The sequence below is a fragment of the Hevea brasiliensis genome, chromosome 7 (assembly GCF_030052815.1).
Source record: "Hevea brasiliensis isolate MT/VB/25A 57/8 chromosome 7, ASM3005281v1, whole genome shotgun sequence".
NCBI classification, from domain to species: domain Eukaryota; kingdom Viridiplantae; phylum Streptophyta; class Magnoliopsida; order Malpighiales; family Euphorbiaceae; genus Hevea; species Hevea brasiliensis.
The window spans coordinates 101,886,256-101,912,258 of NC_079499.1; the positions used below are offsets into that span (position 1 = coordinate 101,886,256).

At 33.0% G+C, this 26,003-nt stretch overlaps 2 protein-coding genes across 2 annotated transcripts; one reads left to right on the forward strand and one right to left on the reverse strand.

Moving 5' to 3' along the window:
• Window positions 1-107: 107 nt before the first annotated feature.
• Window positions 108-11,020, reverse strand: LOC110671044 (uncharacterized). Its single transcript, XM_058149488.1, has 21 exons — window positions 10,867-11,020; window positions 7,773-8,488; window positions 7,232-7,435; window positions 6,627-6,731; window positions 6,430-6,494; window positions 6,176-6,350; window positions 5,178-5,252; window positions 4,939-5,081; window positions 4,141-4,276; window positions 3,986-4,055; window positions 3,762-3,889; window positions 3,564-3,620; window positions 2,631-2,762; window positions 2,441-2,533; window positions 2,193-2,278; window positions 2,056-2,122; window positions 1,899-1,965; window positions 1,682-1,818; window positions 1,215-1,306; window positions 1,057-1,123; window positions 108-547 (listed from the first exon to the last, which is right to left on the reverse strand). The coding sequence occupies exons 1-21, from the start codon at window positions 11,018-11,020 to the stop codon at window positions 383-385; spliced, it is 2,934 nt and encodes a 977-aa protein (XP_058005471.1). The 3' UTR covers window positions 108-382.
• Window positions 11,021-22,150: 11,130 nt separating this feature from the next.
• On the forward strand, window positions 22,151-23,332 carry LOC131181425 (uncharacterized). The gene has a single exon (XM_058149489.1). The coding sequence runs from the start codon at window positions 22,151-22,153 to the stop codon at window positions 23,330-23,332; it is 1,182 nt and encodes a 393-aa protein (XP_058005472.1).
• Window positions 23,333-26,003: the final 2,671 nt, after the last annotated feature.

Below are 26,003 nucleotides of genomic sequence, written 5' to 3' on the forward strand. Positions count from 1 at the left end.
ACATCAACTGTCATCCATATGTTTTCACTTCTATCTGCTATTTACATTGATGAATTATAAAACGAATAAAGATGAAAATAAGACCAAGAAAACAATTTCACCACAGGTAAAAAATGGCCGATCTTCATTTTTTTTTTTCTTTTTCTGTATGTTTATTGTTTTCTATATAGGACGTATCCTGTATAGTATAACCCTGACCATGTACAGATCCTAATGAAACTGAAGCAAACTGCAGAATCTCAATTTTGTGTCCTGCTTCACAAAAAATCCTAAACTAAAAGATGTACACTGAATTCAGTGTTTTATAGAAATCCAATGGGTTAATTGTTCAGACAAGAAGATTCAGAAGATGATCAACGTCATAAAGACTGGAAAGAACAGACTAAGTTGACAACTTACGTTGCAAAACTTTTGCTCGAGAGGGTACCAAGGAGGAGATAATAGATGCCCATGTGTCGGGTGGTAAATTGCTCTGTAAGTGCTTTAACTGTTCAATTATTCGGTTGACAGTTTCCTTTGAGGCCAAATTTTGACCAGCCCGTAATATCTACATAAAAACAAAGTTTCCCAAAGTTAAGACAAACAGGTAAGTGGGGTGAGCAGAGCCTATGCTACTATGCAGCAAAGTAAAAGAAAATGTAAATTGCTTTTGCTTTATAGTATGGGAGGTCAAGGTTTAGAAGTTCAGACCCAGACATCCCCTTTCCCTTGAATAAACTGAATAAACTATCAATAGAGATTCACTATTTCAATTGGCAATGCATTTGGATGGAGGAATTTGAAATGTGAGATTTGAATTTGATAATGTGTACATTTTCTTTAATTGATTAGTCACAATTTTACTTTAAGTTTATAAATAGGAAAAAGCAAAGTCAAGGAGTATGACTATATTCCAACTACAAAACTGTTTCTTTATTCTTTTAAAAGATATGAAAATTTCTATACTGAATTCATTTCTAGCCATTGATTGAATTTCAGAAGACTTCAAATATTGGAAAAGCTTAAACATTGCACAACAAAGTAAAACTAAGAGTAAACATAAAATATTTTGGATACCTCTGCAAAGACTGCAAATATTTTGGATAGATGAGTACTATCTTTATGAACAATTAATTCACTGAACCTGAAACGATACACAACACATATAAGCCTAGGCAGGAAAATCACTAGACAACTGGTTACACAGGTGATGCATGGTAAAATAAAGAGCTTACTTTTCAATCATTGAACAAAGCTGATCATGGACAACTCTGGCCTGATCTAGATCATTGAATATTGGCAAATGACTTAACCAAATACCAAAAACCTGTTCAACAAATTACAAGTAACATCACAAAATTGCTGGAAAAACTACTAGGTATTTTACAATCTTACAAATTCTATGGATAAGATAAAATAAATTGGTAAATTCCACCAATGGTCTTTAGTTGTAACACAAAGCCTGGTTGAACTGGCCCTGTTGGACTTGTTATCAAGGAACCTCTGCTCCATTGAACTAATTGTATCACCCAAACTGGTGTGGTGTCAGTTTGGGGAGTCAGCGGATTGCCAATTTGCAATCCACCTAATTAGTCTTTTGTATGCTCTTTCAGGATGGTACTAATGAATGGAATTTGCATGACTTCCAGGAAAAATTCAAGAGGACCTCATCATAAATATAAAATGGAAGAAGTATATGCACCTTGACTTCATTTAGTTCCTCATGATGGCAAAGGAATATTTTTCCAAGAGCTGAAACAGCCGCATCATGGGCTGCTAAGTAATCTGGACGTAGTGTCTCTGGACGCAGCATGATAGAATTTAGGCCACCAAGAGCCTCTGCCAAAAGATATTTTGAATTTAATGTATAAATAGTATGCACAGGAGATAATGTGACAAAATCAGTGTAGACATGCTACCTTTCATGTGAGATTTGAAAATTGATCCACCGAACTCTGCACTAACACCAATACCCTGTGCAACTATCTGCAATAATGATTGTTTAGAATCAGCGTTGCACCATTTATGAGCTGTAGAATCACCTTTGGTAAACAATAGAATAAGTTAGAAAGACACCTGTAAAACTTCTGGTTTCCTCTCATAGCAGGCATCAAATAGGAATTGAAGTCTACCCTTACAATAACTGTTTTATCACAATGTGTTAAAGTGAATACAAAGTATCATGATTATTCAAAATAATGGAGTGTGCTCACTTCAATGCTTCTTCTTGGCATTTCTGAGCAACATCACTGAAAATACGCAATGCAGTTCTTCTCTCTTCTAAACTTTTGTCATTCTCCTGCAACCAAAGAACATATTTTGTATATCATTCAACCATCTCAGTCAATCAAAACCAGCATCTGTGCGTGGATCCTATAATTCAATCAAATCCAAAGCCTGCAGATATTGTGAGCCAATGCATTGGCAATAATACAAAGGGAAGAGAAAGGAAGAAACTTACCCACATATATGCCATGGATGATAAGAGCTGATCAAAGAATTGTGACAAGGAATCCTTATATGCTTTAGTGAAAGTGATAAAGCAATCACTAGCCTGTATTAAGAAAGAAGCAAAGTTCAATGTCCTCAGTGTAAATAATTAGGGTACAGTAACAAAGCCAAATATTGAATGAGTATTACAAAATATAGACCTTGTTATGAAAAATTTCCAGTTCCTTATTTTCCACTCTGTTTCTTGAAAGGTTAGAACTGGTTATAAGAATCTTCATTGTTATATGCAAGAAACGCTTGATCTGTTCTGTGTTGAGCGTAGGTCCAGATATCTGAAAGAAAGAAAAAATTGCTGTCTTTCATATTAGGGATTGTTTCTTCATAAGACAAGTAATATGGCGTTGGAAAGAAGGCTAAGGCTTTAGCAAACTTTACAATCAACAGAAAACGGCAATTACCCATCAGATAACACTTTATACATGTCACCTAGTTAACAGTTCAGTAATAATAACACAATTACAAAAAGTGATTCTTTTTTTAAATTAAGAATTACTTGATCCACCTAAAATTTTCTTAATTGTAGTAAATCAAGGCTCATTGGATCCCTACATATGCATAAAAAATAAACCATGTTTTTAAATTAGATTTTTTTTTTTCTCTTTTACTTATTAACTTAATTTTCAAGTGTTACTAAGTTCATGTTTTACTATAATTTTCTTATATTTTTAAACATATGCATAAAAAATAATCATTATGGACTTGCTTATTTATTCAAGAAATCCCTATATTTTTTTCAATTTAGATGGACTTGCTTATTTAATCTGTCAAGGGAGAGCATCAGCAGAGCCAGACATTGGAATTGATTAGTTTCTTTTCATTTAGGGCCAGGATTTTTGAATAACTAAATTTGATATCACATATCCAACACCAAGAAATAAAGTCTAAAATTCAATCTGAGTGAGTAGATCACATAAAAAATAACTTTACTGCTTTCTTTGACACATAAACATACAAAACTTACAAGGAAAAATGTGCAAAAAAAAGGATCTAAAACAGGCTTCATAATCTTATGGCCAAGAATGTACAAAATAATACATGAAATTAGGATTCATTATAATATAGATGATACAGACCTCCATGCACTCTTCTATTGCCTCTAAAGTTATTATTTGAATTTCCATTAATGGCTCCTACAAACCAAAAGCAATTAAAAATTGCTCTTTATGCAGACAATAAACCTGAGCTACAAAAAGAAATAATATTTATAAAAGGACTACTGATATTCAATGATTATTAACCATACTGGATTATTCAATATTCCATACGCTTACCTTATGAAGAGCTTCCACTAAAGCTGTTACAATGAAAGAACACAACTCCTCGAAAGGCAATTCCTGATATCTTTCAACATACCCTTTTTCCATTGCTGCTTTAAAAGATTTCAATAATTCTGGCAAGGCTGATTATAAACAAAGGCTTACATTTGGGATGATTAGGGAAAGCCTGGATAGGAATACAAGAAACAATGATAACAAACTATAAAGCATGAGAATACCTAAGATGGAAACCTCTCTAACTTCTTCATAGAGATCAAAATTTAAAAGCGGGACCAATGTGTGAGCAACCTACATAGAATTGTCAATCACTTTCACATTTGTTCAGTGAGACCCATAAATACATTTGTGAAACAAGATAATGTCATAAGCAAACCTCATCAATCCATAAATCAAAGCCTTCTTTCAACTCAGTAGCACAAAGACATAGCACTTTACAAGCTTTGGCAATCTCCTCAAGGACCAGTTGTTTTCTTTCAGTGCTTTCATCTCCAAGACTCAAGGGCATAATACTGCACTAGATATATACCTCATTTGAAAGCAAAAAATTTAGTTAAAGCAGCAATATTTTATGTGGGAATTTTTTGCTTTCATGAAACTGTGGTACTATATTAGGTATGATATGTTACATTAGGTGAAGGAAACATGGAAAATGTCCATCAATTTAAAACTCCTCCAGCTATCTATTAAAAGAAACTTTGAAGAGTTTGAAAATCATAAACAAACTGTGGATTTGAAAGTGATATATAGATGTTAGGTTTTTGCAAACACTAATAATTTTCTATAGAATTACATGGAAAATTTCTTTTAACTGTCCCATAAAAATAACACAGAGGTATAGTTCATTGTTTGCTTATTTAAGATGTTCAAACTTTTTTTTTTTTTTTTTTGGACAAGATGAGATACTCAAACTTGATTATAGGCATGGCATGGAAACTTTTGAATTATCCTTTTCTGATGGATATTAGCTTTAATTGCACTAAAATCATTGAAGAAGAAAAAAAAATGACACCTTATAGATAATTAGAAAGTAGGAAATTTTAGGGTTTTCATTTGATTTCAAAGCTACTTGATAAGGCTTAATTTTTACTCTACAATTGTTTATATAAATAATCTGAAGCATTTAATCAGCAAGAGAGAAAAGTATTACAAAGTTTATTAATGGTAGACCAACCTTTGAAATGAGTTTTCACTTTCAGAATGTTTGAGTGAAGTGACATGTGACCCAAGTTTAGCAGACTGAAGCACATGAGGAATAACAACACCCAGGTAAGGTTGAAAGTCTGGGCCCAAGCATTTACAGAGTCTACCCCATGCCTATAACATAATTACAATGTTTACGGAAAAATAAGGGTAAGATGAAGAATGAAAATTCAGTTTTTAAAAGAAATTTAACTAATACTATTAACATACTAGTAACACTTGATTTCTCATTGGATCTTCAATCTCTAGTTTAGATTCTTGCAAGGAGATAAGCAATTGCACAACCTTCCATAAGAAAGAGAACAGTTAATAAGGTTCATATCCCAATGATAACATAAATGGCTATTCTAAAACAAAAATGAAGACAGTACATCTTTATTATGGAGGCTTCAGGACCTTTATCGTGAATCCAACTACATCTACACTACAATACCCAGTGAACTAGCACTATGTTTGGGAAACCTTTTAGAAGGGAAAATAAGGAGGGAAAATATAAGTGAATGAAAAATTATTTTCCTTCCCTTGTTTGGATATTAGGAAGGAAAATAAGAGAGAAAAGTAGCTTTTGAATTGTAAAATATCTATTTTGTCCTTTTTATTTGCAATTAAAATAAAGGATTATAAGAATAGAAATGCAATTTCCTTCATTTTCCATACACTTTCTCTCCACTTTGGAAATAAACTTAATCATGGGTCTCACATAATATTTTCCTAGGTTATTTTCATTTTCCCCTTATTTTCTTTCTTTCCAAACAAGTGAGGGGTGGAAAATTCTTTTATTTTCCACTCTTATTTTCTTAACTTGCTTATTTTCCACCAATCCAAGTGAAATTTTATGGGAGCGAAAGAACATAGGATTGGAGTCTTCAACTTAAATTTTTAAGCACAATGAATTAAAGAAAATGTAGGGCATAGAACATAGACCAAGGAAATGAGACGAAAGCCCAAAAAAAGACTAATGATTAATTTAGAAACAGAGCAAAATTCTTACAATTCATTGAAGAAAGTTGGGATAAGGCATTATCCTACCAACATGAATTTTGCGTGCAGACTAGTTAAACAAATCACACATGTATGGAGGTAAAGAACTTCTGTCAAGTATGTCAGAAAAGAATATCAACTAAATAACTAGAGAATTTGGGAACCTTGACTTTATCCCTAACTTCTCATTAGGAAGTTGTATCTAAAAGTGTTATTTCTATCATTACCATTTGAATATCATCACAGAACTTCTCCTTTCCAGCTGCCACTCCAACCATAGTCATGCACTCTATAGATTTAAGAAGAAGGATGTGGTCAGATTCAGCAGATGCTTTCATCATTGCAACTTTCACATAAGGCATAACAGTTTTGTAATGCGGTTGAAAACAATCCTGCAAAAACAAAAGGATAAATATTTAAAAAAAAAAAAAAAGAGAGTGAAACTTAGAATAGGAAACCAAAGCAAGTCTTAAATAGTACCTCTGATGATGAAGCAAGTGATGCTATTGCTGTTAAAGCCTCCTCTTTCAGTAGTTGCTTCCCTCTCTTAATTGAGCAGTGTGTACATTAGTTATGCAAATGAGAAATGAGGTACAGTTGCATATGAACTTTGGGGGTATGAGCTTAACACAAAAAAAAAAAAAAAAATTAGGATCAGTAAAGTTGAAGGCATTATACCTGCAGACAGCTAAGCAGTTTATGGATAATTTCATCCGTGTAAGGTTTCAATAGATCTGAAGTGCAATGCTGAATAAAGTAAAACAGCGAGCTAGCAGCTTGAACCTACAAAGCCATACGCAAAATAACAACATGAACGTGTTTCATACCAAAAAGATAGCTGCATATGCATTATGCATCACACGCACACATAAAATAGAACATAGGCAACACATTAATCAAATCAAGTCACTTCAGTTAAGCCTTCTATGCTACTAAGCAGGATGGCTACTAAACAAAAATATTAGGCAGCGTACAAGATTGCACCTGCCATTTCTAATTTACTGTGACCAATATTTTTCTGACAGGTATACCTGAACTTGACTATAATTTTGACACAAGGAAATTACCCCAACACACACTAAATACCTCAGCCAGTATAGAATAACAAAATCTATCAAAAACTTTTAATAGGCTTTTTGGTCCAAAAATTTAGGAATGGTTTTTGGAAGGTCATAATGATGTATAGCATCAAATGAACATTGAAAAAGCCAAAAAGGTATTCTGAATTCATAGTACTCCTTGCCTATTCAAGCTACATGTGAAGGGAGTGGCAAACCATGTACCTGAATGCAGGGATGCGAGGAAAAATTCAAAGCTTTTATCAAAGCAGGCAGCACTTTTTGATAATACTGGAGCTGAAATTCAGGGTTCAAATAACAGGAAAACTCCTCAATTGCACCTATAGCTGCCCAACGCACTCGAAAATGGGTATCGTCAACAGCTTTTATAGGTTGCTCTACCAAGATATCAAACTTATCTATTGATTCCTGTAACATTAAAGAAAGAGAAAATGATTTCTGTTTCTGTATATGGTCCAGGAAGGCAATATTTCAATGAATGAACAGAGACATAATTTTCTGTTTGAGGCCAACAAATCAAGAAATCAAATAATAGTAGCTCACTCTAAAAGCAACAAGAAGTAGCATATCTACAAAATTACAGAATTGTAAAAACAAGAATATATCTCAATATTTTGGACTAGTATATAACAATAAGAGATAAAATTACAAGATTGGGAAAACAAGGCAGAAGCTGCAGAGTTGTTACTTAAAGATTATGATTTTGAATTATAAAAAAGAAAATGGAAGAGAAGTTAGACTAGACCCGGCAATTATTTGCAATAATGGAGTGGGATATAACAGCAGCATGGCGGCATTGCCATTCCTGAGAAAAGTAGTGCCATTCAAACATCATACTAAATTTCTCCAGAATATATTGGCCACCCATAACAGGTGCATATCGAGCCAATCTTTTTACTCCCTGAGCATATTTCTCAGGGTCATCATCAACGGCCGTAAGCATAGAAAATATTCTACCAAGAAACTTCCCAGTTTGGATAACCACTTGCCCCGCATGTCTGTAATGCAATAAAAGTAGCTCCATAAGTTCCTCAGCAAGAAACCTTGTTTTCTCTTCAAATTCAGGTTTGTCCAAGACTTGATAAATACATTGAAAAATCTCATTAACATGGGGCAACAACAAATCAGGTCTCTCATTGGTCATCTCGATCAATTCTTCAAATGCCATCTGTGCATAATCTTCATTATCCTTATCAAACGCCAAATTTCCCTGGAAGATGAGGGCTACCATTACTTTGCGCAACAAATCTTTAATGGCATCTTCGCATTCTTTTTGTTTACTCATAGTTTCTTCACTCATTCTGATCTTGAATGGATTCCCTGGTGGGTTTAGTGAAAGTGAGGATTTCTTGAAAGTGAAAAATGGGTTTTGAAGTTCTAATAAGTGGCGATTTGATGGAGAAGGAAAGGAAGAGAGATAAGAAAAGAGAGGTGGATAAGGATTGAATTTTGAATTCGTTTATTCTGTTATGGCATTTGGCGCCAACTGTGCAGATCTTATTTGGGTGCTTGTATTTTCCTTGCGAAAAAATTTTTTTTTCCTTTCTTTTAACAAAATTAATTATTTAATTTATACACTTTAAAAAAATATACCGTTTAAAATGTATTTATATTAATTTTAAAAAAAATAAAATTTATAAATCAATCAAATTTACTTATAACCTACGTTTCATAAACTAAATTGAACACTTTTCATAGTCTCTCTATTGTTTAATATTAGAAGAAAGAATATAAAGTAACGAAGTAAAGGATTATGTATTTGTCTGTGTCTTATTTACATAGATATTACATCTATTTATACATGAAAATATGAGCTAATTTAGACAAGAATAATAATTATTATAATTATGCTACACAAATCTCGTGTAATCATACTAATTGCTGTAATTATACTATATAAATCTTCTATAATCATGCTAATTGCCGTAATTATGATAAGACAAATGCACAATCCTTTCTTTCATTACTTGTATTCTTTCTTCTAATATGATATCAGAGCTAATTTAGACAAAAATAATAATTATTGTAATTATACTATACAAATTCCTTATAATCATGCTAATTATTGTAATTATGCTAACATTTAGTTCAAAAAATATTTAGTGAGCAAAATTTTTTCCTAACTCTACTATTTAATCTCTCTAATACGAATAATATAATTATTTAATTCTCAAAATTATAAAATAATTAATATTTTAGTTTATATCTATAACTATTCTTCCTCCTTTAACTAAATTAATTAATTAATTAAAAGTTAACAGAAGCATTAAATGGTTTCCAAACTAAAAATAGAGAACACTTGGAGAGCATTTTATAAAATAATGAAAATTTTTAAACATTTTAAAATAAAAATATAAATTTATGATCAGGAGAATTCATATTTTATAAGGTTTTTTAAAAAAAAGTTATAATTTTTAGAAATTTGAACTTTTAACCCTTTAAATAGAAATTTCCCTTAAAACTTCTAAAATGGAAAAATTCAAAATAACAAAAATAAAATTTAAAACTATAAAAAAAACTTTATTTTACTCTATTTGTGCTCCTCGTCATTTGAAAATCAATGAAATTTCAAAAATCAATTATTAAAACGTGTACAACATGCCTCTTGAAAAAATTTATCAACTAACTCTTGCAACCTTGAATAATTCTGTGATCAAACAGAGATATTCAATAGAATAAATGTACTTTTATATAATAATTTATCATCCTGAGATTCGTTAGCCATAGTAAACGTTTGTATCTCAACCCTGCATGAATATTATTATGATTAACCTAGATTATAAAGCTCTCAACTAGCAGAGTAATGCGTTACTCTTTAGATTTCGGCCCTTTCATTCCACAAGGATATTTTCACTTGCATTTTAAAGCTGTTCGGATAATCATAATTTGGATTAAATTAATTTTTTTAGAAAAATCCTAGCTGTCTCTTTTTATTTTCTCTCTTATTTCCGTTTTATTTTTTTTTTTCTTTCATCAGTGTCTCTTACTTTTTTTTTTCAACTATTTTTTCTTTTTTTTTTTTAAATATGGATCTCTAAATCTCTTAATATGTGCTTTTTAAGTATAAATGTTTTTTTTTTTAATTCAATATGTCTTTTTTCATGAGAGATTTATTTTTGAAAGTGTTGTGATTTGAAATTTTTGGTAGTGGTATTGATTTTGTTATTAATATTTCAAGCAATTAAATTGGCCAAATAAATGAAACATTTTTAGTAATTTAAGCTTTTTTTTTCAAAATAAGTTACATTTTTATTTTTTAATAATTAAAATAAAAAATATTTTATTTACAAAAAATAAATTTTTAACATTTTTTTCTTTTTTTTCTAATTAAAGAAGAGGTTTACTTGATTTTCCAACCCCAGAACAGAGAGAGAATTAATAGAATTTAGAGAAAGAGACGCTTCTTCATTGATCTATTATCCAATATATATCATACAAATATTCTTTCATTATTTATACAACTAGTAGCTATAGAAGAGCAGCTAAAGAAAAACAACGAATACTCTGCTTCTTCACATATTTTAAGCTACAGTTGCCACGTTTCTTATATTTATTGGTGAATAGTAAAACAGTTCTAAGCTATTTCATTAATAGCATATTCTCGTATCAATAGCCCCCCTTTCAAATTCCTTTTCCTTGAGGAATGCAAGAAACCAAGCTCTCAACTCATTGGTGTGCTCCCAGGAAACTCCAAAGAAGCATCTGCAGGACTTGAAGCACCTTGCTTCATCTTGCATTTAATTGTTCTCAAATATCCAATTTAGTTTTAGTTTAACATTGTTTCATCTTACATCTAATCCTTTCCAAGAATAGCTTCAAAAGTGAAAGAACTTATTTACCAACACTAGCTTCCTTGTAATCTTTCAAATCAAATTCAGTAATATCAACTCCTGCATATTTCCAACCCTTTATCTGTGAGTATCTTTTGTACATTTTGAATGCGTCTATTGCAGATAAAGAGACTAGACATATATCCTCTTCATCATACCCCATAGAACTTGAAATCCTTTTAAATGAGTGGAACTTCTTCTTAGGAACATACACATCTTCTTGATGAACTTCATTTGCCAAAATTGTTTTCTGGTTGTTCTCAATAAGAACCTAATTAACTTCCTTAGACTTTGCATCTTGTAGTTTCTTTTTGGACTCACAAATTTCCAATTCACACCCAGTAGGTTCATCAAGATAGCATGGAACTAGACAGCCACCATAGAGGGCAATTGAAGTAGACTATAAGGGGTGGTCAAACTGATCTTACCAGATTTTCTCGTCAGTAGAATCTAGTGAAAGGTTGCTAATTTTCCCAACTTCCTCAAACTTCAAAACTTCAGTTTCAGCCTTAACAAAGGTTGTGGGTTTAGTAGATGGTTTGGGCTTGGCTTATTTTGAATTGTTGCTACAGTTAGCTCCTGTAACTTAGCCAGAGTGTAAGCATCTGCAAGTGTTTTTGGCTTAAACATTCTCATTGTCAATTGCAACTTGTTAGAAGAAAGAATACAAGTAATGAAGGAAAGGATAGTGTATTTGTCTGTGTCTTATTTACAGAGATATTACATCTATTTATACATGAGAATATGAGCTAATTTAGACAAGAATAATAATTGCTGTAATTATGCTACACAAATCTCCTATAATCATGCTAATTGCTGTAATTATGCCAACACCCCCCCCCCCTCAAACTCAAGGTGGTAGCACAAGTGCCAACTTGAGTTTGCTTAAGAGATCCTGAAAGCGAGCGAAAGGATGCCTTTTGGTGAATATATCAGCGATTTGGCTGACAGAGGAGATAAGAATCAAACATATGGTGCCATGAGCAACATGATAACGTACAAAATAACAATCAATTTCGATGTGTTTGATACGCTCATAAAATACATCATTATGAGAAATCTGTATGGCACTTCTATTATCGCAATGAAGCATTGTGGCAGAAGAATGAGTGACACCCAAATCAGTTAATAACCACTGTAACCAAAGTAATTCAGATGTAGCATCAGCAAGAGCACAATATTCAGATTTTGTGCTAGAACGTGTAACAACAGTTTCTTTTTGCTACGCCAAGAGATGAGACAATTACCCAAGAAGAAACAATAACCAGTTGTAGTGCGACGATCTGTCATATCACCAGCCCAATCAGCATCAGAGTAGCCAGATAATACTAGGAAGGAGGTAGCGGAAAGGTGCAAACCATGAAAAAGAGTGCATTTGATAAACGAAGGATTCGAAGTACTGCAGAGAAATGAGTTGAGCGAGGAGTAGACATAAACTGGCTAACCAGATGAACAGCATATGAAATATCAGGTCAAATAACTGTGAGATAAATAAGACTCCCGACAAGCTGTCGATGTAAAGTAGGATCATCAAGAGGAGTGCCATCAAGAGGTGTAAGTTTGCAATTGAGCTCCAATGGGATTGATACTGTTTTGCTATCAGTGATGCCTGCTCTAGAAAGTAAGTCGGATGCATACTTGGCTTGAGATAGATAATAGCCATCAGAATTTTGAGAAACTTCAAGACCCAAGAAATAGCTGAGAGAACCCAGGTCTTTCATTTCAAAATGTTGATTGAGATAATGTTATAACTCTGAAATACCAGATGAATCATCTCCTGTTATTATCATATAATCAACATAAAGCAACAGAAGAACAATACTACTGTCAGTTCAGCGAGTGAATAATGCAGAATCATGTGGACTAGAGAGAAAACCAAGTTGAGCAAGAGTGAATCTAAATTTAGCAAACCAGGCCCTGGGAGCTTGTTTTAATCCATATAAGGCTCGCCGAAGTTTGCAAACCTTATGAGGAGAATGATAACCAGGAGGAGGATGCATATAAACCTCTTCTGTTAAATCACCATGAAGAAAAGCATTTTTGACATCCATCTGGAAAAGTTTCCATTTACGAACTGCAACAATAACTAAGAGACTGCGAATAGATGTTAATCGGGCCGCTGAAGCACAAGTTTCTTCATAGTCAATACCATACTCTTGAGTGTACTCTTTGGCTACTAAGCGAGCTTTGTAGCGTTCAATAGTTCCATCAGAATGGGTTTTGATTTTGTAAATCCATTTGCAACCAATAGGGGTATTATTTGGTGGAAGATCAACTAAATCCTAAGTATGAGTTTTCTCTAAAGCCTGAAGTTCGTCAGTCATAGCTTGCTGCCAAAGAGGGTCAGTACTTGCCTCACGATAAGAACGAGGCTCATGAAGGGTTGCAATAGTAGAGTAACAGTGAAAATAAAAAAGATAATAAGGCGTTTCTCTTACACGGGTAGAACGACGAAGAGTAGTGCTAGGAGGAGATGCAAGCGCAGGTACTGGATCAACAACTGGTGCAGATTCAACAGGGCAGGTGTAGTTGGGCTAATATTGAGCACATCACAATCACCTGGATCAGGACTTAGAAACAGCTCTATGGATGAGTCAGTGAAAAATAGAGAGTCAGTATTGACAGAGTGATGAAATTTGGAAAGAGAAGAGAACATAATATTGTCCCAAAAGGTAACATGACAAGAGATGCGTAACTTATTAGAAATAGGATCCCAACAACGATACTCTTTGTGTTCAATGCCATAACCAAGAAAACAACATAGACGAGCATGGGGTTCTAATTTGGTATGTTCATGAGGTTGTAAAAGAACAAAAGAAACACATCCAAAAGGTTTAAGGATGGAATAATCAGGAGGTTGTCCAAACAACTTTTCAAAAAGAGATAAATTATAAAGAGCCAAGGTAGGAAGACAGTTAATAATATAAACAGCATGAAGAGCTGCTTCTTCCCAAAATTTTTCTGGACATGAGGCAGAAAGAAGAAGAGTATGTACAGAATCAAGAATAGAGCGATGCTTGCGTTCGGCTCACCCATTCTGTTGAGAGGTGTGAGGATAAGAACATTGAACAATGGTGCCTTGTTGACTAAGAAACTGAAGTAAAGAAGAATCCCAATATTCCATGGCATTGTTTGTTCGGAGAATTTTAATGTCACAAGAGAACTGAGTTTTAATCATTTTTTGCAAATATGATGTAAATTTGTGATAACTCAGATCGATGTTTCAAAAAATATATCCAAGTAAACCGAGAATAATCATCAATAAATATCACAAAACAACAAAAACCATTTATTGAAGAAATAGGAGAAGGACTCCAAATGTCAGAATGAATTAAACTAAAAGGAGTGTTTGAAGTAGTATTATTATGAGAAAAAGATAATGCAGGTTGTTTTGCAAGCTGACAATTTAAACAATTAAATAACTCAAACTTAGTAGATCCTAATAATCCAAGAGAAATTAAAGGTTGAATTTTACTGGCAGAAGCATGACCAAGACGAAGATGCCATTGGTGAATGGAGGAGTTAGGGATTGTAGCTACAGACACAAATCTCTAAGGAAGATGTAAAGATGCAAGCTCAAATAATGGACCCACTCTGCGACCCTCCCGAAGAATCTGTCCCGTTTATGGATCCTGTACCTGGACACCATGGGGAGAAAAAATAACATTTAGTCCTTTTTCACACAACTGACCAACAGAAATAAGATTGAGTGCCAAATTAGGGATATAATAGGTGTCAGAGAGATGAAGATTTGAGGTAAACACATGACCAGTATGTGTGATGTTCATTTTAGTACCATTTGCAGTATGGATTGGTGGTAAGGAAGATACAGGTTTTGCAGAAGACAAGAATTTAAGATTAGTGGTCATATGATTACAACATGCAGAGTCAAAAAGCCAATAAGAATTACCCGGAGTGGCAGACATGGCAGAAGGAGAATTAGAAGAGATAACCTATTTGAATAGTGCCTCAAGATCACTCATGGTGATGGCAGTAGAACCCTCAGTAGCAGCAACAGCAGTGACAGAGGAAGATCCAGGCTTTGAGACATTCTTGAATTTAGAATGCCCTCCTTTTGGTCTTGGAGGGCGTGTGGGACAATGTTCAAGAATATGACCGTAACCATGACAATATCTGCATTCTATAGTAGGACAATATGCAAAAGCATGACCAATTTGATTATAATGCTTACAGAGTTGATTGCCGGATTTCTGATGTGAGGATCGAGTAGTTGCAAGAGCAGTTTCAAATTGAGGAGTTTTATCCAAATTGAGACGAGTCTCTTCAAAAATATTCTTTTGAATAGCAGTATCCAATGATGGGAGTGGATTTCGATGTAGCAGGGATGCTCGAACGGCCTCATATTCTGATCGAAGAGCCATTAGAACTTAAATGAGATGAAGATGATCTTCACTGATTTTGCCCTGAGATATTAAATTCCAAATGGGTTGGACCTGGGCAAGAAAATAATTCACAGATTGACCGGCTTCTTGTTTCAAATTATGAAGAGTAGTCCACAACTGATAATAGTGGGCAAGTCCAGTGGTCTGATATCGATTAGCCAAAAAATCCAAGATTTCTTTTGCAGAGTCATAATTAGCAAATTGGATGTGGATGGACGAGACAGAGGTATTGCAAAACCAGGTGATGATCTGATGATTTTTACTATCCCAATCCTCAAGACGGTCAACAAATTTTGCATCAGTTTCATCGTTCTCTCTTGTCAGCGTAGTAATATCTCCAGTAACAATACGCCAAAGCTTGTGACCTATCAAAAAACTTTTCATTCCTTGAACTCAAAGATTATATTTGGAACCAGTCAGAACTGTTGCAATAGGTTTTGAAATATCAGATTTCTCCATTGATAACAAGATGAGGAGAAAAAAAAATGGTATAATAACAAGAATGAAAGAATGAACCAGAACAGGTTGTAGAGAGAGACGAGAGACCCCAGAAACTGGAAATAAAAGCTTTACGGCTCTGATACCATATTAGAAGAAAGAATATAAGTAATGAAGGAAATGATTGTGTATTTGTCTATGTCTTATTTACAGAGATATTACATCTATTTATATATGAGAATATGAGTTAATTTAGACAAGAATAATAATTGTTATAATTATGTTACACAAATCCACTATAATCATGCTAATTATTGTAATTATGTCAACACAAATCTCCTATAATCATACTAATTGTTGTAATTATGCTACCAGAACTCATCAACTAGCCCAGAAAGAAAAAAAAAATTCAACGCGTGATCTTTTTGAATTCTGACATTTGAATATAACTGATTAAAAGAGTTCCAATAATCTTGCAAGGTAGATTCTCGATTCAAATTCCTTAAATCCATTAATGGATCTTCCGGTTGCAGTAACCATTCCTCCAGCCTCTCCCCATCAAAGCAAGGACAGTCTAGCTTAGAGAAACGCTCCCATGCCCATGGATGATTAATTCTTGGAGTTCCTTCTTTCGTTGTTGTTGCACCTTCATCTGCATTTTCCCCACCAGCGATTTGCATATTTTGCAAGCTAAACCTTTTAAGTAAAGTTTAATTTCATCTAAAGCTTCTTGATTACGCTGCTCTGCTTCTTTCCTCAGAGTTTCTTGCCGTAACTCAAAGTCTTGCGTAATAGTTATAACTTTTCTTTCCAATTCGTGTGAACCGATCTCGTCCGCCATAGCCAAGTATTGTTGGCTCTGTTCGATAACCAAGAAAATAAGGAAAAGAGAGAATAAGGTAGAGGAATAGAATAGAAAGGGAAAAACAGATTTAGAGATGACAAAGAAAGAAATAAGGCAAGACCGAGAAAAAGAGAAAAAGGAATAGAAAGATTAGCAAGTACAAAGGGAAATTTAGAAGAACTTCTAGTTTCAAGAAAAGAGGAGGAATTACCGCACAGCCATTCCCAAGGATCTAACAGTTCCAGATTCAAGAAATAGCAGAAGAAATTCATGACCAAGGACCATTAGCTCTGATACCATTGTTACGTGATTTGCCAACCACAGGAACACAGTAATAGGAAGAACAAAGAATAGAGAGAGAATCAATAGAATCGAGAGAGAGAGAGACATACCTTCATTGATCTATTATCCAAGATACATCATACAAACATTCTTTCATTATTTATACAAGAGGTAGCTACAGAAGAGTGGCTAAAGAAGAACCATGAGCGCTCTGCTTCTTCCCATATTCTACGCTACAGCTGTCACGTTTCTTCTTTTCATTGGTGAATAGTAAAACAGCTCTAAACCATTTTATTAATAGCATATTCTCGTATCAAAGAGATAGAGAAGAGAGCACCCAAAATTCAAGAAATTCAGATTCTGGTCCTCAAGCGAAGAGAATGTTGAAGAGCACACAGTAGATAAAGATAAAGAGCAAAAGTATGCCGTAATAGCTATTGAAGAGGCAATTATTTTTATATTTTTTTTCTTAATGAATAATGATGAGAACAAGACCAATAAAAGAATTTCAACAAAGGGCATAATGACTATCTTGATTTTTCTATATAATTTTTTTCCCCTGTGAAACAATAGCTCTAACCATAGTTACTTGGAACGCAGAACGTCTTGGATCATGGTACGAGTATGGATATGCAATTTGTCACTTAGCTAAATATATGGGGCAAATGACCGTACTAAGGTAACTCATAAAGGAAAAATACCAGAATGGTTAAAAAAATTACGAAGAGGGGGCGGGTTGCAGTGGTCAGCGCGTGGGACGCTGTTCAAAATAGCGTCTGAACAAGGGACGCTATTCATAATAGCACCTGAAGCTCGGACGCTATTTTGAATAGCGTCCGGAATGAGCCACTGCAGCAATTCCTGCACGCGAGGAATATTACGTCCCATCTGCTCCGGATGCTAATTATATTAGCATCTTGTACCTCCGGACGCTAGTATAATTAGCATCTTTGGGCATGGCGTGGCGCAAGTCCAATATGTGGAGGGAATCTTCCTGCACGCGGGATGCTATTTTTATTAGCGTCCTGTGTTCATCCACCCTCCTCCCGAGCCTGGCTGCAGCCTCCTCCCACCCAAGCCTGGCGCAAGTCCAATCTGTGCAGGGAATCTTCCTGCACGCGGGACGCTATTTTTATTAGCTTCCCGTGTTCATCCACCCCTCCTCCCGAGCCTGGCTGCAGCCTCCTCCCACCCAAGCCTGGTGCATGTCCAATCTCTGCAGGGAATCTTCCTGCACGCGGGACGCTATTTTTATTAGCGTCCCACATTCACCATTTCTACCGCTGCTCTCTCTCCCTTGTTAGTAGTATGCCCTAGTGCATATCATTTAGTATGTATCTTGTACATCTTTTAATAATAAAAGGCATTTCCACTTTTCCGTTTACATAATATATTTATGTGTAATAGAAAAGGTCCATTGATATTTTGTTAGAAATATTATTCTTAAGTTGTTAAGAATATGAGTGACAATATTTCTAGCACAAAGTATCATAAATAGGTTCACAATCGAGGATACTTCATAATAAGGACATGACTTATCCAGAAAGATTGTATTCATGTTTGTTCCCAAGTTATTTATATGAGATATAAATAAGATGGAATGGTGAGTCTCATGCCATATAACAAACTTGATAGGCACTTATAAATGATAAGTAGGCCGAACCAGTGACACTTATGACAAGCACATGGAGTTTACTCTTGTCAATGTTTTGTCATAAATCATATCAGTGCATATAATCTTTAGACCTGAGATAGCACAGTTATCTTGTATATAGGTAGTTTGAGTTTGATTCTGCTTTCATACTTGTACTATGTATGGGTATATGGGCATGTGTTGGCTCCTGCTAGTTATATATGGAGGTAGGTGTTGATCAAGAAGGAATCTGTTCCTCTAAGTAAATGGAGATAAAATCCTATGTTCATTTAATTGTTCTTGATGTTTCAAGTTCCTGGCCAGGACAGATAGATTTATTCAGAAAAGAGTTTCTGATGAGAAAAAATCTTTTAATCAAGAACTGAAATTAAAAGAGAACATAATATTCATAGCAAATGGAGTTTGACATAAACCATGACTCAAATTGAGTTGGGATTTTGTAACAGAGAGATTCTAGTGCATGGTAACATATGATTATAGGTTCATTTAAGGTAAATCTTATTACTAATTGGGTGGCCATGGCATGCTATGCTAGGTGTTAACCATGGTCTATGAGGTTCATAAAATGATTTAGAGAAATCATTTATGGTAAGAAAGAGTTCTGATGATATTAAGAGTTGATATCATGTCTCATTGCCAATTAGTGATGAGCCTAGTAAGTCACACACATACACAAGTTATCACCTATTTAAATATGATTTAATTAATTAATTAAAGAGTTTAATTGATTAATTAAATAGATTTGGTTTGCAATAAAATTGCAAAGTCCCTAGCATGACTTGAAACCAAATCTAGATTATTGGATGTGTAGTATAAATTAAATTTATATTTAAAGTGTTTAAATATGAATTTAATTGATGAGAAATTAATTAATAGAGATTAATTAATTAATTTATATTTGATATAAATTAATTAGAAGAAGAAAATAATTATTTTGGGTTAAGAACTCAAAATTAAGACACAGGGGCATTTTGGTCATGTTGCAGTGTGACACGTGGCACCATGAGATGGTGACACATGGCATAACACATAAGCTTGCCAAATAATTTTAATCATGTAAGATGATTAAAATCAAGATTAAATATAGGTTTGACACTTGGCACAATGTGATTGGGTCACTTAAACCTAGAGCTAATCAAAAGGTGACATGTGGCTAGGGTTTAATGTGTTAACCTAGCTATTTAAGTGGGGTTATGAAAAGAAAACACAACCAGCAGCCTCTCCTCTCATATGTCACGCCACTTTGAGCCTCTCCAGCTATTTCTCTTCATCTCTCATCAATTCAAAGAGATTAGCCATCAATCTCTTGAATTAAGAACGCTAGAAATTGTTTCTAGTGTCCTGTTTACATCTTTAATCTCTTAAAAGGCAGAAATTGAATTTCTAATTAATAGAAAAGGCTTTAGAAGCTGTTCAAGGGCTGCCATAGGTGTTCTTGGTGTGGACAAGCTAGAGGGACAACATTTGGTGTCCTGAAGACAAATCTCAAAGGCGCAGACACGCTGCAGCACATCAAGAGGTTAGTGTAATCGTTCTTGATTTAATCTAGGGTTCTAAAATTAATCTGATTAATTTTAAAATCTTAAATGGCAAATACAGATCCAAAAACATATTAAAAGAGTTTTAATATGTTGTTTATCATTGAAATCAAATAGATAAAAATAAATCTTGCATGGTGCATGTGACCCTAGGTAAAAATTTTTGAATTCAATGGTATAATCTTGTGTTTTTCACGCTTTCGTTCCTTCATCCCTGTGCTCTCATTTACGGCTTTCATTTCGCCCTCAAGCCCTCGCTCTCGTTCATTCCTCGTCCATTGTCTCCCTCGCTCGTTCATTCCCTCATCCATTGTCTCATTTTGGTGGAGCAGCTCGGGTGGAGCAAGAAGGAGAAGAGACAGGTGCAGTTGCAGTGGTAGATCACAAAGAAAGAAAGAAGAAATTTGAAAAAAAATTATATTAAGGTATGTATTTTGACTGTTTAATAATTTTTAACATGTAATATATGAAATGCTTAGGTGATAATAATGTTTATTATTGTGAAAATAATGTAATATTCCTTAAGAAATAAATTTTCGTTACAAGTTTTAACATGCAATATATAAAATGCTTGACTGTTAATGTAATTATTATGCTGAAAATAATATATATATATTTTTTTATGCATGCATGTTGGTATGTTTGTGAGCAAGTTGATATATATATAGTAATAGCATAATACTGATAAAATGAGTATAAGTTATTGGGAAAAATAATACAAAAAATTATATTTTTAGTGTATAATATAAATTTGTAGTATTAAGAAAATATTAGGAAAGAGAAAATAAAAATTATAAATGTAAATTATGTTACAAAATAAATTTTATATTAAGTCATATAATTTTTGTATCTCATAATATAATAGTTTAATAAGTTGAACAGAGAATATTAGTATAAAATAAAATAATAGTTTAAGTTTTTAAAAATTAGTAAAAGCTATAGAAAAAAGGGAAAAATTAATAGAAAATTGAGTTCATAATATATTATAGAAAATGATGTAATAAAAAAATATAAATTTATATAAAATATTAATAAAAAATTAGAAATTAGTAATATAAAAAATTGCCAAAAAAAATAAGTAACATTTTAATTAAAATGTAATTATTAGAAATAAAATATTAATTTATTTTGTTAATTAAAATTAAAAGAATAGAAAAATTAGTAATGTAAAATGTTGTTGAAAATAATTTCTTTATTAATAGAAAATTGAGTTCATAATATATTATAGAAAAGGATGTAATAAAAATAAAATATAAATTTATATAAAATATTAATAAAAAATGAGAAATTAGTAATATAAAAAATTGCCAAAAAAAATAAGTAACATTTTAATTAAAATGTAATTATTAGAAATAAAATATTAATTTATTTTGTTAATTAAAATTAAAAGAATAGAAAAATTAGTAATGTAAAATGTTGTTGAAAATAATTTCTTTATTAATAGAAAATTGAGTTCATAATATATTATAGAAAATGATGTAATAAAAATAAAATATAAATTTATATAAAATATTAATAAAAAATGAGACATTAGTAATATAAAAAATTGCCAAAAAAAATAAGTAGCATTTTAATTAAAATGTAATTATTAGAAATAAAATATTAATTTATTTTATTAATTAAAATTAAAAGAATAGAAAAATTAGGAATGTAAAATGTTGTTGAAAATAATTTCTTTATTAATAGAAAATTGTGTTAATAATATATTATAGAAAAGGATGTAATAAAAATAAAATATAAATTTATATAAAATATTATTAAAAAATGAAAAATTAGTAATATAAAAAATTGCCAAAAAAAAATAAGTAGCATTTTAATTAAAATGTAATTAATAAAAATAAATTATAAAATTATATGATTTAGATAATATGAAAGAAATAAAAAATAGTAAAATAAAAAAATTGGCGAAACTCAAAATAACAATTAATATGTAATTATTTAAAAAAATTAATATTATTAAAATATGATTAAAAAATTAAAACAAGAGTAACATAAAAATTTGTCGAAATCATTGCATATTTAATTAAAATATAATTAGTAGAAATAAAATATTAATTTATTTTATTAATTAAAATTAAAAAAATAGAAAAATTAGTAATGTACAATGTAAAACGTATTGTCAACCAGACCGTTTATGCTGATGGTTGTTGCGATTTTTATTTTATCTGAAATGTCAATTCCAAGTTTTGCTACTTTATATTGGGATGGAGAAATCATTATGGATGATGAAGGCTATGAATATTATGGGGGTTCATCAACCGTCATTACTATTGGTAAACGTATGGATTTTGGTACTTTAGGAATGAAAATTGTCCGTGGAATTAATCTTAAAGGTGGACATGAATTTATATCGAAAATCTTATTCAGACAACCCATTGAAAAAAATGGCTCGTTTAAATGGGATTGCATGGGTTTGGCAAACGATGACGATGTGAATATTATGTTTAATTTCATTGATGAAATTGGAGGTATGTCATCGATTGAATTATATATTGAAATTTTTCGACCATCTGCAAATGTTGTTGATGAAGCGGGCCCATCAAATAGTTGTTACACTGAAGCACTGAAGTGTACGGATGATTTTGAATCCGCTAGCAATGATTATTGTCCTGATGATGATGAGGATGATGCGGAGTCTGATGAAGAATGGATTGATAGTGATGACTGGGACATGAATGAGGATGGTGGTCATCATAATGAGTTAGTAGTAGATTTGCCTTTTTACTATAATACTCATGTTGCAAACCCAATAATGCCGCTTGTCCCTCCTCCGCCTTATAGTGAAATAGATTTTTCATTGCTAACGGTTGATCCATGGTCAACACCACAGTGTAGTTCAATGTGGGATCCATTAAAAGAGTTTGAATTAGGAATGATATTCTCATCTAGAGAGGATGTCCAAAAAGCTGCCAAAGAATATCATTTACATAGGCACCATGAGTTTTGTAATGAGGAGACAAAGAGTAGAACATATGCCATCAGGTGCAAAGACACAACGAGCAATTGTAAGTGGAGATTGCGTGCCTCACGAGGGAAAGGAAGTGATATATGGAAAATTACGCGATATAATGGACCACATACATGTGTTAATCCATCACTGTCACAAGATCATAAGCAATTAGATAGCAAATTTATATCTGATTTCATTCTCGCCATTGTACGTGAACAACCCAATGTGAAGATAGGAGCGTTACAGTCTAAAATAAAAGATAAGATTGGATATATGCCAAGTTATCGAAAGACCTGGAAGGCTAGGCACGATGCAATTATTAAGATCTTTGGTGATTGGGACGAATCTTACGGAAGGTTGCGATAATTTATGCTTGCTTTGTGCAAACAGAACCCTGAAAGTATGTTCTTCATTGAAGATGATCCTTTTTTTGTTAATAATATATTAGATCCTGCTTATCGAGTTTTCGATAGAATGTTTTGGGCATATAAACAAACAATAGAAGGATTCAAGAACTGTCGACCAGTTATATTCATAGACTCAACTTTTTTATATGGAAAGTACAAAGGATGTTTATTTTGTGCAACAACACTTGATGGTAATAACCATATTTTCCCAATTGCGTGGGCAATAGTCGACAGTGAAAATACAAGAAACTGGGATTGGTTTATGTCTTGTTTGAGGGTGTTTGTGACAGATCGTAATGGAATATGTGTTATATCAGATAGACATATTGCCATAAAAAAGGCAATGAATTAAGATTGGTGGCAGCCTCCTGCTGGGCATCATCGATACTGCTTAAGACATATCATCAGCAATTACAACACAAAGTTTAAGAATACTAATATGAAAGAAGCTCTCCGAAAGGCAGGTTAGTTTTCTAAGTTGACTATTTATTGTTACTGTAATCTAAATATAAAGTTGACATGTGTATCCAACAAATAACATGGCTTTTTTATTTTTACAGCACAACAATTGGAAAAAAAAAATTTTATGAGGCCATGAACACAATCAAGAATGAGCATCCTGATACATTTGAATGGGTTACAAAGATACCTTTGGAAAAATGGACACGTTCTCATGATGGAGGGAAACGTTATGGCTCCATGACAACTAATACTGTTGAGTCTGTTAATGGAATACTCAAAGGGATCCGTGCTTTACCCATAACTGCAATAGTAGAAAAAATATTTTTCCAGTGTGTTGATTATTTTGACACACGCCGCACGACCCTCCTTGAGCAACTGCAAATGGGCTTCAAATTTACACCAGCATGTCGTCAAATATTACTTGACAATTTAAATGAAGGAAACTCATATAATGTCCGAATCTTTAACCGCGATTGTGGTGAATTTGAAGTTTGGAAGGGAAGATCTGAAACAAAGCATGTGGTCAAACTTGATGAAAGGAAATGCACATGCAAGAAGTTTGAAGAAATATGCATTCCATGGTCTCATGTGATTGCCGCATGCCAAGCAATGTCAATTAATTATGAGCAATACGTTTCAAATTATTACACATTGGAGCAAACACTTAAGTGCTATGAGTGGCAGTTTCATGCTCTTGGACATCCTGATGATTGGCCAACAGATAATTATCCAGTTCTTCTACCTGACCCAACCCAGAAAAGGTCTAAAGGACGACCAATTTCGTCAAGGAAGAAGAATGAAATGGATTGGAGTGTAAATCATTGTTCGTTATGTCATGTACAAGGACACACAAAAAAAAATTGTCACATGCGAAGGAACAACATAAGTTAATTATGTTAATATGTATCATTATTATAAATTGTTGCGGAATGTATTTATTTTTATATTTTAATTTTATGTGTAAATGTAACATGTATTATTATCAAGTACATTATCTCCCATAATGTTTGCATTATCATGTGATTCTCATATATTTATTTGTGCTCCATTTTGTTTATGTCGTAGATAATATAATGGCTCGTATAATGCGCACTCCAAAAAGGATTGTCAATCAACAACAAAGAGCAAGGGTACATGGTCTAATTAAGAATTTGATTAATCTACCAATGGAAGTAACACCCTCAACTACAGGGAATTACCTACTCTGCATTGTTAAGCATATGATAAGGGTCAACGGGCTCATTCAACAAATCATATGGGAAGGAGAGCTATTAACAGATAAACCTAGATATTTGGCTTTAAGGTCAGCTTTTAGCTGTATCTACGACAAGGGTATACTTGACCGCGTATGGCAAAAATTAGAAGCTAACCGTACCCCCATCATATTTACTGCTAATTAAGGGATTCGCAAAAGAATATGCTAGTTGGGTCGCTACGCGGACAATGTGTCGGTCAAGTGGTATAAAAATTCGTGATAGTAACAAACATACTCTGTTGAAGCCCATGTTACCTAAAATCAACTACACATTGGACAAAGACCTTTATGATGAGCTAATTAGATCATGTCCTGTGAATCAAATAGTCAGGGTGACCTAATTAGTTCTAATATTTATATGTGTTGTTCATGTATATTTATATGTTTTGATGATGTACTCAACAATATTGTACTTTTAAGTAATGTATTGACTATGTTTATTTATATAATTTAATTCCTTCATTATATGTTTTTGTTACCATTCGTATTAATTAATGTACAAGAAACATATGTGCATTGTTTTACCTATCAAAAGATCCATTGAAAATGTATATTTTGTAATACTAAATAGGTATGACTACACAACAAGAAAGAAGAGATTACATTGTGCCTGGTCCAATTGATAAAGAGCTTCTTCGACTCCAGCCACAACACCGTTCTGAAGGGATTTGGAATGGTACAGTTGAGCATGAAGTGGTTACATGCAGGAGGCAGGGGCTAATATTACATACTGACATTGATGACCGAATTGTTCCTCATCTTCGCGATTCTGGATTTATTAGTATTGCTAGACTAGGGTTTTTTTCTCTTGATTGGCACCTGATCAGTGCCTTTGTTGAGCGATGGCGACCGGAAACCCATACGTTTATGATGCCAATTGGTGAGTGAACAATCACTCTTCGTGATGTCGAGA